General features: G+C 42.9%; 1 protein-coding gene across 4 annotated transcripts; it reads left to right on the top strand.

Moving 5' to 3' along the window:
- Nucleotides 1–1,258: 1,258 nt before the first annotated feature.
- Nucleotides 1,259–12,199, top strand: Zfand1 (zinc finger AN1-type containing 1). Of its 4 annotated transcripts, none has more exons than XM_021158054.2 (8): nucleotides 1,259–1,352; nucleotides 4,148–4,190; nucleotides 4,970–5,009; nucleotides 5,989–6,116; nucleotides 6,200–6,291; nucleotides 7,327–7,448; nucleotides 10,990–11,145; nucleotides 11,234–12,199. In XM_021158054.2, exons 1-8 carry the CDS (start codon nucleotides 1,298–1,300, stop codon nucleotides 11,402–11,404), a joined length of 807 nt encoding a protein of 268 aa, XP_021013713.1. In that variant the 5' UTR covers nucleotides 1,259–1,297; the 3' UTR covers nucleotides 11,405–12,199. The 4 variants fall into 4 exon arrangements, with proteins under 4 accessions (XP_021013713.1, XP_021013715.1, XP_029331311.1 ...); XM_029475451.1 differs by having other exon boundaries at nucleotides 1,284–1,425; XM_029475452.1 differs by lacking the exon at nucleotides 1,259–1,352 and adding an exon at nucleotides 4,003–4,020 and having other exon boundaries at nucleotides 11,234–11,518.
- Nucleotides 12,200–12,775: the final 576 nt, after the last annotated feature.

Here is a 12,775-nt window from a genome sequence, read left to right as displayed (position 1 = left end):
CTCTGAAAAAACTGTTTGCTGCCCAAGCTTGTGGCCTCTGTTCGAATATCCAGAATGCACTGAAAAAGTATGGTGTGTGGCAATTGTATCCACTTTACTCTCTAGGAGAGCATTTGAGGACCCTTAAGTCACACGGGAGACTATTCAGGTTCCTGTCATGAGTGCAGCTGATTGTCACTTATCCACTCTGATTGTGGCCAGTGTCTTGTCAGTAGAAAGACTTCCCTTCCTACCCCACCTACAAGGCAAGGCCTCCCCTTAGTTCTAATGAAGAGGATCGTCAGACATCAAACAGCTCCCTTCATCCTAAGTCCCAGGAGCTTGCCTCCGCAGTGTGCTCTCCTAACCGAGGAGCGATGTACACTTTAGTTGCATGTATTTTTTTTTCCTTACTAGAATTTGACAAATAATTAAAAGAAGCCTTTAAATTAAAAACAAAAGCCTAATGCTTTCGTGGTGAGGGCATTTACTTCAAACTAAAACATCAAGACAATAGTAATCAGTGTCCAGGTGCCTCTCTTGATCGCTATAACATTCTTTTTTTTTTTGCTAGCATTCTTTTTTTTTTTTTAAATTAGGTATTTTCTTCATTTACATTTCCAATGCTATCCCAAAACTCCCCCATACCCTTCCCCCACTTCCCTACCCACCCACTCCCACTTCTTGGCCCTGGCATTCCCCTGTACTGGGGCATATAAAGTTTGCAAGACCAAGGGGACTTCCCAATGATGGCCGACTAGGCCATCTTCTGATACATATGCAGCTAGAGACACGAGCTCTGGGGAGTACTGGTTAGTTCATATTGTTGTTCCACCTATAGGGTTGCAGACTCCTTTAGCTCCTTCTTGCCAGGTCTTTGTTGGCTCCTGGGAATACAGTTACTTAAGAAATCAAGAAATTTTCATGAGGGCGTTCTCAATTTTGGAGGCTCAGTGTAGAGAACAGTGAGTGCAGTTTCCAAAAGAGGAGCTGGGTTTTTCTCAATTTTGAGCCCGAGAACCTCAGCTACAAGAATTGAGTTCTACTAAGTCTCTTCTCTTTCTGGAGAGTGCTGGAACCTCCAGGGAGCGCGCAAGCGTCTTCAAGGCCCAGCTTCTCCTGTGGGCCCCGCCCCGCCTGCTCGCCTCGCCCCATCGCGGAGTCCCGCCCCACCCCACCGGGGGTCCCGCCCCCGAAAGCTCTGCCTTGTCCCACTACAGGCCCCGCCCACCTCACAGGAGCCCCGCCCCCGGTCCTGCCTGCTCCGGACTGACGTACGCAGCGCTGCCCCGCCCCCCGCCCTTGCGGCGGTGGAAAGATGGCGGAGTTGGACATTGGGCAGCACTGCCAGGTGCAGCACTGCCGGCAGCGAGGTGACGCTGGAAGCCCCATTTTCATCCGCGGGAGACCTGGGCCGGGTTCTGACGGCCGGGGCGGTGGCGGCGGGTGAGGGAGGACGCGGGGCGTGAGCGGCCTTCCAGGGTGATAGTGGTGGTGTCTTTGTTACTGTTCCTCGGTTTAGGGGCGAACTTTGTGGCTCCCTTGGTTTGCACGCAGATCCCGAAAGCACACCTTGCAGACTCCTCGGGGTATCCAGATGGCCTTGCTCAAGAAGCCTTGGTCGGCGAAGCGGCTTAGATCAGGACTCCCACTTCCCCTCGGTCCTTACCATTGCGACCGTGGAGCATCCACTTTCCCAGGCTTTTTCTTGATTGATTTTTATTTTTTTTGTCCGACAAATGAGTTGAACAGCATCAGTTTTCAGCTGTGTGTTCGTCTTGGTGTTTCTAATATTCACTTAAGCTATTAGTTGCAGATCAGTAAACCACATTTTAGGAAGGTTTAATAAATACTATGGTGATGGTAGACTTTGTCATAAACATAGGCCCTGGTGGTATGCGTCAAAGTTCAGGATGTTTAGACTCCTATAGCCGGTAAGTCCTTCAAGCGTTAGGCTCACAGTCTGCTAGATCGCACTCCAAATGTGAGGAGAGGGTTTCCTTATGCTGCAGCTTCTGTTAGTTCCCAGCAAGTTCTTGAATGCAGCTCTTGGGTTTGGCCTGGATTCCTGCAGTAGGTGATGCCTGCAGTAAGCAAAGGCAAGACAGGACGTGTTGTTGTATATGTCCTTTACCTTTCACTCAGCAGATCAATTTTGGTTTTTTTGTTTTTTTTTCCATGTAGTCTTTCCTAGGGAAGCTTGGCTATTTGGATTTGACTGTTAAGCTATATACATCTTGTCAGGTCAATTTACTAGTATGTCTAAACATATCTACCATCTGTGATATAGCTCATCCTTTCCAGTTTCACATATCTGTAGTGTTATTAAGATGAGGCCTATCTCTTGGACTAGCAGAAAGGGGGTAGAGTTAAGTAGGGATATCTGATGCTAAGGAATTATTTTAATCATAACTCCTCCTCCTGGGCTACCTTGAATGGCATATAATACTTGCTTGAACCCTCTAAGTCTCAAAATAGCAAAATTGAAAGTGACATAATGGGCCAGTGACAAAGTCTGTAATCCAAGCCTCGGCGTGTGTCTCAGACAGGAGCATGGCTGTAGGCAGGACCCTCATTCAGACAGACCCTGCCTCAAAATCACAGGGGGAAGATAGAACTGATTCCAAAAAAGTTATCCTCCACCCTCCATTTGTGTGTCAAAGTACAAGAAAACACAACACACACACAATAATAAGAAAAATAAATCTAAAAAAGTATAAAAATTCTGCAGATTATGTGTTTGAGTTTACATATTGACACATATCTCTAATTTCTTGGCATGAAATTGAAGCTCACAGTATTATGATTTATTTAATAACAATAGTGATAGTTCACTAGGCACTTCTCACTCTAAGAAAACATTCGGGCCCTTAGTCTGCAAGCATGATTACCTAGGGAGACCCTTTTGTTTACATACAACCTCTTGGCATTTTGGATTAAGATACCCTATAAGGTATCTTTTCTGGATTACTAAAGTTTTCTGTAAAGGACTGAGCTGTACTGTCTGGTTGCTATTGTGAAAGCAGTGTGACTGGGTTTGTGTAGCCTATGTGGCCACTTGCTGGAATTTATATATGAGATAGATTGAAGTCAGTTAGAAAGTGATTGAGCCAGGTATGGGGGCTCACACTGTATTTCCAGCACTCTAGAGTCTGAAAAAGGGGGAATCAGGAATTTAAAGGCCAGCATTGGCCATATGAGACCCGTGTCAAACAAAATAAACACACAAAAAAAGTAATTGTTTTTAATAATTAGTTTCTATAACTGAGGATTGATACTTGTGTGAACTTTACAAAGTATATGTATATAGACAGCATTAGTATGAATTAACTAATAATATCTATGTGAGAGATAAACATATATACAGCATATACTACATGTATATCTGCGGCTTTATTATTAAGTAAACTACTTAGTATTGCTAGATTGATGTTAAATGGAGTCAGAATTAAAACCCAGAATTTTGACACCAAATGCATACATTCTGCAACACACTGTTCTAAAAAAAAATACCTAGTAAATCTTGGAAACAAAACAATGGAGAAAAATACCCCCATTGTTTTTTTTTTTTTTTTAAAGATTTATTTATTTATTATATGTAAGTACACTGTAGCTGTCTGTCTTCAGACGCACCAGAAGAGGGCATCAGATCTCATTACGGGTGGTTGTGAGCCACTATGTGGTTGCTGGAATTTGAACTTCGGACCTTTGGAAGAGCAGTCGGGTGCTTGTACCCACTGAGCCATCTCACCAGCCCCTTGTTTTGTTTTAAGAAAGTTACTAAGTAACATCTGCCTCCCATTGGTCTAGCCACTTTCCTAGAGTTGAAGATTTGGTACTTTTTGGTTAATAATGATTACATAGTAACTTGATATACAGGGTCATTGGAAAGAAAATTTTTCTTAGAGTTGGCAGCAGATGTTTTGCTTAAGAAAACTAAATCAAGCCAGGCAGTGGTGGTGCACACCTTTAATCCCAGCACTTGGGAGGCAGAGGCAGGATCTCTGGATCTCTGAGTTGGAGGCCAGCCTGGTCTACAGAGTAAGTTCCAGGACAGCCAGGATTACACAGAAATACCATGTCTCGAAAAACCAAAACAACAAACAAACAAAACTAAAATCAAAATCAGACACTGACCAGGACCTACTATTTTTTCCTCCAATTTTAGATTTTCTTCCATTTGTGTGTGATGGTTGTTCAGGAATATTTTGGTAAGTTACATTTGTATGTAGGATGTGAAAAGAATTTTGGTGATTGTCAATATGAAGTTAATTCTGACAATTATGATGTAGAAGAGCGTTGTAACTTTAGCCACTGACAGTTAATATTCAGCGTTGTAGTCACTTGTGGAAAAGACTGACTGACTAGTCACAGTTTCTAATTGGCTACACGTGTATGTCCTTAAGCATTAAGTTACCAGAAATGTATTCATAAATGTGCACTGTAAGATTATGTGTCGTAATTACAGTGAGAGAATAATACCCATACTTTAAAAAAGTAGCTTTTAAAAATCTAGCCATAATTATTCTGTGTATTTTTGTGAACATGCGTAAAGTGTCCAACCTATAATGTTCTAAAAATGGATAGTGCATGGTATTTGAACACAGACCTTGCAAATATGACCTGGGTTCCACCCAAGGATTTGGAAAGTCATGCCTTGACTTTGCATCCCTTCCTTTACTGATTCATTTCAGAAGAAACTGTGAGACCCCTTGTTTGCATGCAGTTAAAGCACTCCAATTAGACATAGCTAGAATGGTGCATTGTTTATATTCGATTGCAGGTGAACACTTACGGTGAGAACATTTGAGACTGTACACACCCCTTCATTCTGTGGCTTCTGCTTGTTCTTACATGAAAGTTACTACTGTAGTGTGCAGAATGCACCATAAGGATGTGAGAAGTTAAAACAGCCTGAGTTACTTCAGTTATCATTAAATGTATTTGCTGATTGCATGTAAATGAATTTTTTTTTTTGTAATTATTTAAGCCTTGAACACAGAAGCAAGGACTCTCATGGTTGTTCTGAGGTGCGTTTATTTTCTCTTATTACATAATTTATATGGCTTTAGAATTTGATTAGATTCACGGCTACTTGGTACACTAGATGTGACATTCAGAATCTTTTGCTGTATTTTGTTTTTTGAAGAAAATTTGCTGTCGTTGGTGTTTAGGTTTTTATTCTCATAGCTTCCGGTCCTAGCCCTCCTCTCCAGGCTGAGCTGTGTGTTCATATCCCCCTTGGCCTCCGTGCTGAGGTCCCGTCCGGCAGGGCTCGTTTTCCCTGGGGTGTGGGGATAGGATTCTGTGGCAGTAAAGTTTTCAGACTCTTCAGCCTTGGACCACCACGAGCAAGTCTAATTTTACGTTTAAGTCGTTACTGCAAATTTGGAAGACCATTTAGGTTTTGCATTATAATAGATGTTCCTGGTATTATGTGAAGGATTTTCCTGTGGTTACAGATTTTAAAGTAGTCATTTTCTTAGCTTTTCTTAACTCTAAGAATCTACCTTCTCTATGCTCAGTAATATGGTTAATCTGTTTATTTCCCCCATCCCCCATTTTAGTTCTTTATTTCCAAAAACTGGCCTAAAAAGTAGGTACAGCTCCCCATTTGAGGGTTGATGAGTTAAGTCTCTGGACATATTCCTTTAAGGGCACCTCTGTGTACCGCTGATACAAACCAGAGAGTAAAACGCTAGGCAATAAACTGGGCGCAGTGCAGTGGTCCACCCTTGTCATCCCAGCCCTCAAGAGGCAGAATAGAAACCCTGCAAATTCAGAGCCCCCGGGGTGTTACAAAGTAAGAACATGGAGAGCGAGAGGGAGGGAAGGTAGGAGAGGGAGAGAATGGTCATTCCACTTTAACTTAAGATATAATTAGAACACATTAGAAAAGTTAGAGTAATCAATTTGAACTGGAACAATATGGTTGCTGCCTTCTATTGCTGGCTTTTGTGCTGTTTTAAATGGGAACCATAGCGACATTTTCCCCTCTTGTGGTTTTAGGTGAATGTAATCAAGGAGAGACCAAAGGCAGATGAACACGAATCTTACTCATGCTCCTTCAAGGGCTGCACTGAAGTAGAGCTTGTGGCAGTGATCTGTCCTTACTGTGAGAAGAACTTTTGCCTGAGGTAATTACTGAACCATGCAAGCTTTGGGTACCGCTTAGCTGTATCTACTTCATGAGCCAGAGCCAGCTCTCTGATCCTTGTAGACACCGTCATCAGTCGGACCATGACTGCGAAAAGCTGGAGGTCCCAAAGCCTCGAATGGCTGCCACGCAGAAACTTGTCAGAGACATTGTCGGTGAGTTCCACAGGCTTCCATGGCTGCTTTCATTCCTAGAGCACATCTGTCACTCCCCAACTCCTGCCCCCTACATCTCATTCCCAGTTATGGAGGCTTTGCTCACTGCCCCGGTGTAAGAGCTTGCATTCTGTTCTAAAATGTTACTATTGATTTACCTGTAGGTTCTGTGGATGGTGTCTTGCCTGCGTGTATGTCTGTGCACCACTTGCATGCCTGATGCCCTTGGAGGCCAGAGAGGGTGTCAGATGCCCTAGGACAGCAGTTACATACGGCTATGAGCCATGTTAGTGCTAGGAGTTGAACCCAGGTCCTCTGGAAAAGCCTCTTAACAGCTGAGCCACCTCTGCAGTCCCAAGAACTTGCATTTTGATGAGTCCTTGTTAAAAGTATTTTGTACAAAGCCTTCTGACCAGTGAAAATCAGGAAATAGTAATAAGGTTCTCATGGGATAGTCTCATTTGTTGAGCAGCAGAGATGTGTTGATTGAGTGTTAACAGTTGTGGTTGGTATGTTGATGAGGCTGGCATGGTAGACTGCTTTGTTTACACAATATGTCCTATTAAGCTGTTTTATAAATGCTACTAACCATACAAGGTAGTTCCAGGACAGAGCCAGTTGCGATTTAGCTTAGCTTCTCTGGCAATGTATTACTTTAGTAGACGTTTTTATTCCATATTAAAGGTGGTGCCCTTGTTCAAACCTAAAGTGTTACATAAAAGGGTCAGTGGTTGCTTTAGATTAAATAGGTTAAATAGCATGTGCCTGTGCACTTTCTCAGGTAGATATTGTTTGGATCGACCATCAGTAATGTAGAGCTCTACTGTATAATTTGTGTATGCCAAAGGCCATAATGGTTAAGCTGGGCATGGTGTATACTTCTTTAATCCCATCAGAGACAGGTGTATCTCAGTATCAGTGTTACATAGGGAGGCCTTGTCTCAAAACAAGAGAAAAAAAAAAAAAAGAAGGAAGGATGGAAGGGAACTCTGGAAACTGATGGGGAAGCCTCACTTGCTTGCACTTCTTCCTTAGATGCCAAGACAGGAGGGGCAGCAAGTAAGGGACGGAAAGGCGCAAAAAGCAGCGGAACAGCCGCGAAGGTGGCGCTGATGAAGCTCAAGATGCACGCTGATGGGGATAAGTCCCTGCCGCAGGTGAAAAGGGCAATGTGTTAAACATCCTTCACATCTCCTCTCTTCCTCTCGTTAATTGAGTACAACTTAGCCCTCGTTTGCATCATTGCGGAAGATCATGTGCTGTCAAGTCTGTATAAGTACTACATCTTTTCCACTTTATAGAGATGGCGGCGAACCATCAATGTCGGTCTTCACTATTTATCCCACTCTGCATCATGATTTTAATATTTTTTCTGTACTCATATTTTTCTGTATGGTCTAGTTCATTCAGAATATTCATTTTTCTGTTGTATGACTGTAGCCTACTTTATTTTTCTAAATAAGCCCAGGTTATTCCGTGTATTATTTTTAACAAATGTTTCTCCAGTGAAGGTGCTTGTGTTTAGGGAGGAGAGCTTCTCTCGATAGGCTCTTTAGAATCTGACACTCAGGACACTGAGGTAGGAGATGAGGAGTTCAAGATAATGGAGCTACAGAGTGAGCGCCAGGCAGCCTGGGAAAAACTCAGAATATACAAGCATACCTAGTCACATGCCTTACTACAGATTTGTTAATTAACTTTTAGCCAACGTATGTGTCCCAGTTTGCTTCTCTGTTGCTGTGATAAAACACTGACTAAAGCCAGCTTGGGGAGGAAACTGTTTATTTCAGCTTCCACATTACAGTCCGTCATTGAGGGAAGTCAGGGCATGAACTCAGGCTGGAACCATGGAGGAACATTGCTCACTGGCTGCCTGCAAGCCTTGCTCAGCTTGCTTTCCTATATAGCTCAAAACAACATCCTGATCAGGGATGACACACCCATATGGGGCTGGGTCCTTCTCCATCAGCTAGCAATCTAGAAAATGCCATATAGACAAGCCAACAGCCCAGTCTGATGGAGGCAGTTCCTCAGTTGTGGCTTTTTTTCCCAGGTGTCTCTAGTTTGTGTAAAGTCAACAAAAACTGACCAGCATATTATATGCTCTCTCTATATTATATATGTGTGTGTGTGTGTGTGTGTGTGCGTGCATATACATATACATGTCTAGTGGTGAGGGCTATAAATTCAGATGGATAATGTCATCATCTCTCTGATTTATATCCCATTGCTTAGTAGAAAAGACCCTCCAGTGTGCCCACATTTTGCTGATGTGTCCTTGAAAGTGTGCGTCATATTCCATGGAGTATGTGACTTTTTGCCATTTTCCCATCGATGAGTGTTGATTCTGTCTCCTCTTATGGCCATTGTGGTGTTTGATTGTTTTCTTTTTTTGAGATAGGTTCTTGTGTAGTCCAGGCTGCCCAAGGAGTCTGAAGTTCTCAGTTCTGCTTTACGCTGCCCTCTAGATGATGCTCAAATTCACCATCATTAATTAAGCTTTTTTTAAAAATCGAGGATGATAGAAATTTATCTGGTTTGAGTTTCTTAGTTTAGAAGCCATGTTTTTAGCTTTTGCATTTCTTCTTGGATATTTACATCTTGTTTTACTTCCACTTGTTTTATAGTGTGTTCCTTTTTGTGGGTAATGTATCTCACTGTACATCCCAATGACATTCTGTCTTTAGATTTCTGCTGTTTGTTGCTTAATTTTGAATTTTAAGTGTATTGATTCTACAAGTTCATCTTGACTTTGAAGGGTTTGTAGCTTAGTTTCTACTTCCTTGCCTTAAGCTCTGGGCAAACCATGCTACCAGCCACCGCTCAGGTTCCCTTAGTTCCACAGATGTCCTTACCTTCCACCTCAGCTCAACACCTCTAAATCTTCTCTCAGCTGAGTTGCCCAGTTGCTCAGCATCCGAAATCTGCCCTCAGCTTAGTTGTATTTCTAATCTCCCGCCTGCTACCCCAGGCCCAGTTGAGGAAGCGGCCAATGGCCACTCCATCCGAGATCTCATATGGCTAGTGGCTCTCTTTCCCTCAGAAGCATGGCAAATCTTTCTTCCTCCTGCAACTCCTAGCCTGCGTGCTGGAACCTGGAAGTCCCGCCTCTTCCGCCCAGCCATTGGCCACTAGCATCTTTATTGATCGATCAAGAACCAATTGAGGAACAGGACCCTGATGGTTCACAGGTAGATTCCCGACCGGTCAAAGCACATCAGAACCACCCCCTACAGGGCTTCTCGTGTATTTCTCTGCCCTGACTTCCCATCCCCGCCCTCTCAGAGCATCAGCTGAGGGAGCTGAGTGGCACCTGTGTGGTTCTGAGGCTGCTGCAGTTGAGCCGGACAAGTTCGCTGTGCTTTTGTGCCTTTCTCTGTACTGATGTGCTTAGGGCAGCACTCAGCACTCAGGAACCTCCTGCTCCAGCTGCCTGTTAGTCTGTTTTTGATCCTAGACATAATTTTAGAGTCTGGGAGCTTTAGTTTTCTCTTCCTGCCTGTTCTTCCTGCTTTCCTTTTAGAACAGGAACTGCTGGTTACAGACATGGACCAAAGCTTAGGTTTACAGTGATTTTCTTTTTCTCTGAATGCTTTTTAGCTATGATTCACTGCACTGACCCTCAGCAAATCTAAATTCCTTTCTGATTAGACAGGAGTTGTTTTGACTGTATTTTTCTTAAGATAACTTCGATTATTTCCCATCATTTCCATTAGAAACACCTCACTTAGGGGATTCTTATTGTACAGGACTTGACCTGTGAAGATGCCTCCCTAACGCAGTGTTTAGGAATCAGGAAATATTCTATTCCCACTTATTTTTTATTTTATTTAATATATGTGAGTACACTGTAGCTGTCTTCAGACACACCAGAAGAGGGCATCAGATCCCATTACAGATGGTTGTGAGCCACCATGTGGTTGCTGGGAATTGAACTCAGAACCTCTGGACGAGCAGTCAGTGCTCTTAACTGCTGAGCCATCTCTCCAGCCCTCCCACTTATTGTTTAATCAAGATAGATAACAATGCAGCTGAGGAAGACAAGCGAGGCACCGCTTATGCTGGAGAAGCTGTTTCTAAACCCGTTGGGTTACTAAACTCTCTGGGGCTTTTTTGTACTTTAGTTTTTCACTTTCTTTCTCAAAAAATCTCAATACCTCTGACATGCCTTTTATGTCTTTCACATAAAATAAATGTTTTTGTATCAAGAAGCCTGTCTCTCAAGTGACAGGACTTTGATTCCAAGGAGTACAGTTGAAACAAGTTTAATTCCTCACAGAACGAAACAGAGGGAACATGTTTAGGGATTCTGGTGTTGTTGAATGAGCCGTCAGTCTTCTTGATTTCTCTCTGTTCACGTTGAACTCTTCTTAACTTGGGAATGCATGGGAGATGTGAGGGAAGACTATGGTCCAAGTCTGAGTCTCTGGAACTCAACAAAGAAAACAAAGAGTTCCTCTGCACCCAGTCCCTGGACATAAAAAGGCCGTACAACTTGGTTCCGCAGATAACCTGGCTAGGGTTTTGAGTCTTTGGGACATGCAGTTAGGTAGGTAGGCTACATGATGGGTTCTTCTGACCAGAACTGACGTCATAGGCTATTCTATGTTGACAAAAGAAGAGTTAAGGTACCGCTAGCTGAATAAGGAATTATTCTCGTGTGTGTCTGATCCCGAATGGTAACTTTTAATTACACAGACAGAAAGAACATACTTCCAGGTATACTTGCCAAAGGGGAGCAAGGAAAAAAGCAAAGCCATGTTCTTTTGCCTGCGGTGGAGCATCGGGAAGGTCGTGGACTTTGCAGCTTCTCTCGCTAATCTCAGGAATGAAAACAACAAGCTGACGGCGAAGGTAATGTCCCGTGACCCCTTTTCCTTCCAGTGTTGGGATGTGTCTGCAAGTGTGCCTTACCCTGTGCACCTTCTCTCTCTCTCACCAGAAGCTGAGGCTGTGTCACGTCCCTTCAGGAGAAGCCCTGCCATTGGATCACACATTGGAAAGGTGGATCACGAAGGAGGAGTGCCCTTTATATAATGGAGGAAATGTTATCTTGGAATATCTTAACGACGAAGAGCAGTTTTTAAAAAATGTTGACTCTTACTTGGAATAGTCATTCAAGGATTCAAGCCAGCAGAATCTTTATAAGCAGAAATCACTCTCAGTAGACAGTCAGTTGTGTTGTGTTTGTTTTGTTTGATTTACTACAGATACTTTTTAAAAACTCTCCAAGTTGCTGTCTTAGAATTTACTTCCATTAGGTCCTAATTTACACCAGTAGTTTTCTACTAGGTTCCATGTTGGTGTTTAATTATGTGTTGATAATTATTGGCAAAGCATTTTTATTAGCTGTTTCTGGGTTAGGCTGTAGAAATATCAGCAAAAGTGTCTTTCCTGGTAGACTAATGGCAGCCATTGACTGGCTGCTGTGTCACAGCCTGTACTGCCTTCCCTCCGAGATCCCGCTCACACAACACCCACCTTTTTGTGATTTTGCCATTCTACGGCAGAGGAAGCCGCAGATGGCAGACTAGCTGCAGATGGCAGACTCTTTGGAGGGGTATAAGTGGTACTTACCAACATTATTTAAAGCAAGTCCTATGATTAAGCGTGATATTACGTCCAGAATACATAGCCTTACTGGATACCTAAATCATGATGCATGAATTGCAGAATCTTGCAGATCCTCTCATTCAGTCTTCCAGAATAAGGTGTGTGATAGGACACCACATACCTAAGAAGGGAACGTAATTTTCTTGGTATCATGTAATTGCACTGGATATACTTCTGGTAAGGAGTTTTCTCTAGTAGGATTCAACTTTTTGTGGGTGTGAATGTATTACAAATGAGAAGAGCAATGGAATAGACTGATTTTGTTACAGTCTACGCTTGCTGTACCAAAGCAAGACAATTATTGCATTTTATCTATAAATTGAAATAAGTCCTCTTGGGGAATGCCTTCTGTCTATCTGAGGAGAATGAGTGTCTTCTGTCTGCACTAGATGAAGGCCTGCATACACTGTGGGAGGGAGTGGTAGGTTAATTAAAGAGTAAGCTGAGCATGCTCATTTGGTCTTTGTCAGCTCCATCTTTTCATGTGCAGACCATAAACAGTGATAATTTCTTGCTTTTATCAGACTCTAAATTCATTCCTTTATAGTTACCTGTGTGCCTACTTAAAACAAAAGTGTCTGATTGCCAATGTGGGCACAAGAAGCCACACTTAGGCAGAAGATAAACTTGGAACTAGCAGATAGAGTTGTAAGGCAAGTTGCGGATAACTGAATAGGGAGACAGGATTTCTCTGTAAAGCCTGGCTGTCCTGGAACTCACTTTGTAGACCATACTGGCCTCAAACTCAGAAATCTGCCTGCCTCTGCGCTGGGATTAAAGGCGTGTGCCACCACACCTGGCAGAAATCACCTTTTTAAAGCTCATATACAAGATTTTTTGGTTTGGGGTTTCTTTCTTTCTTTCCTTCTTT

The sequence above is a fragment of the Mus caroli genome, chromosome 3 (genome assembly GCF_900094665.2).
Source record: "Mus caroli chromosome 3, CAROLI_EIJ_v1.1, whole genome shotgun sequence".
Lineage (NCBI taxonomy): Eukaryota > Metazoa > Chordata > Mammalia > Rodentia > Muridae > Mus > Mus caroli.
Note: the sequence above shows the minus strand (reverse complement) of the source record. Positions and strands in the feature narration are given on the sequence as shown.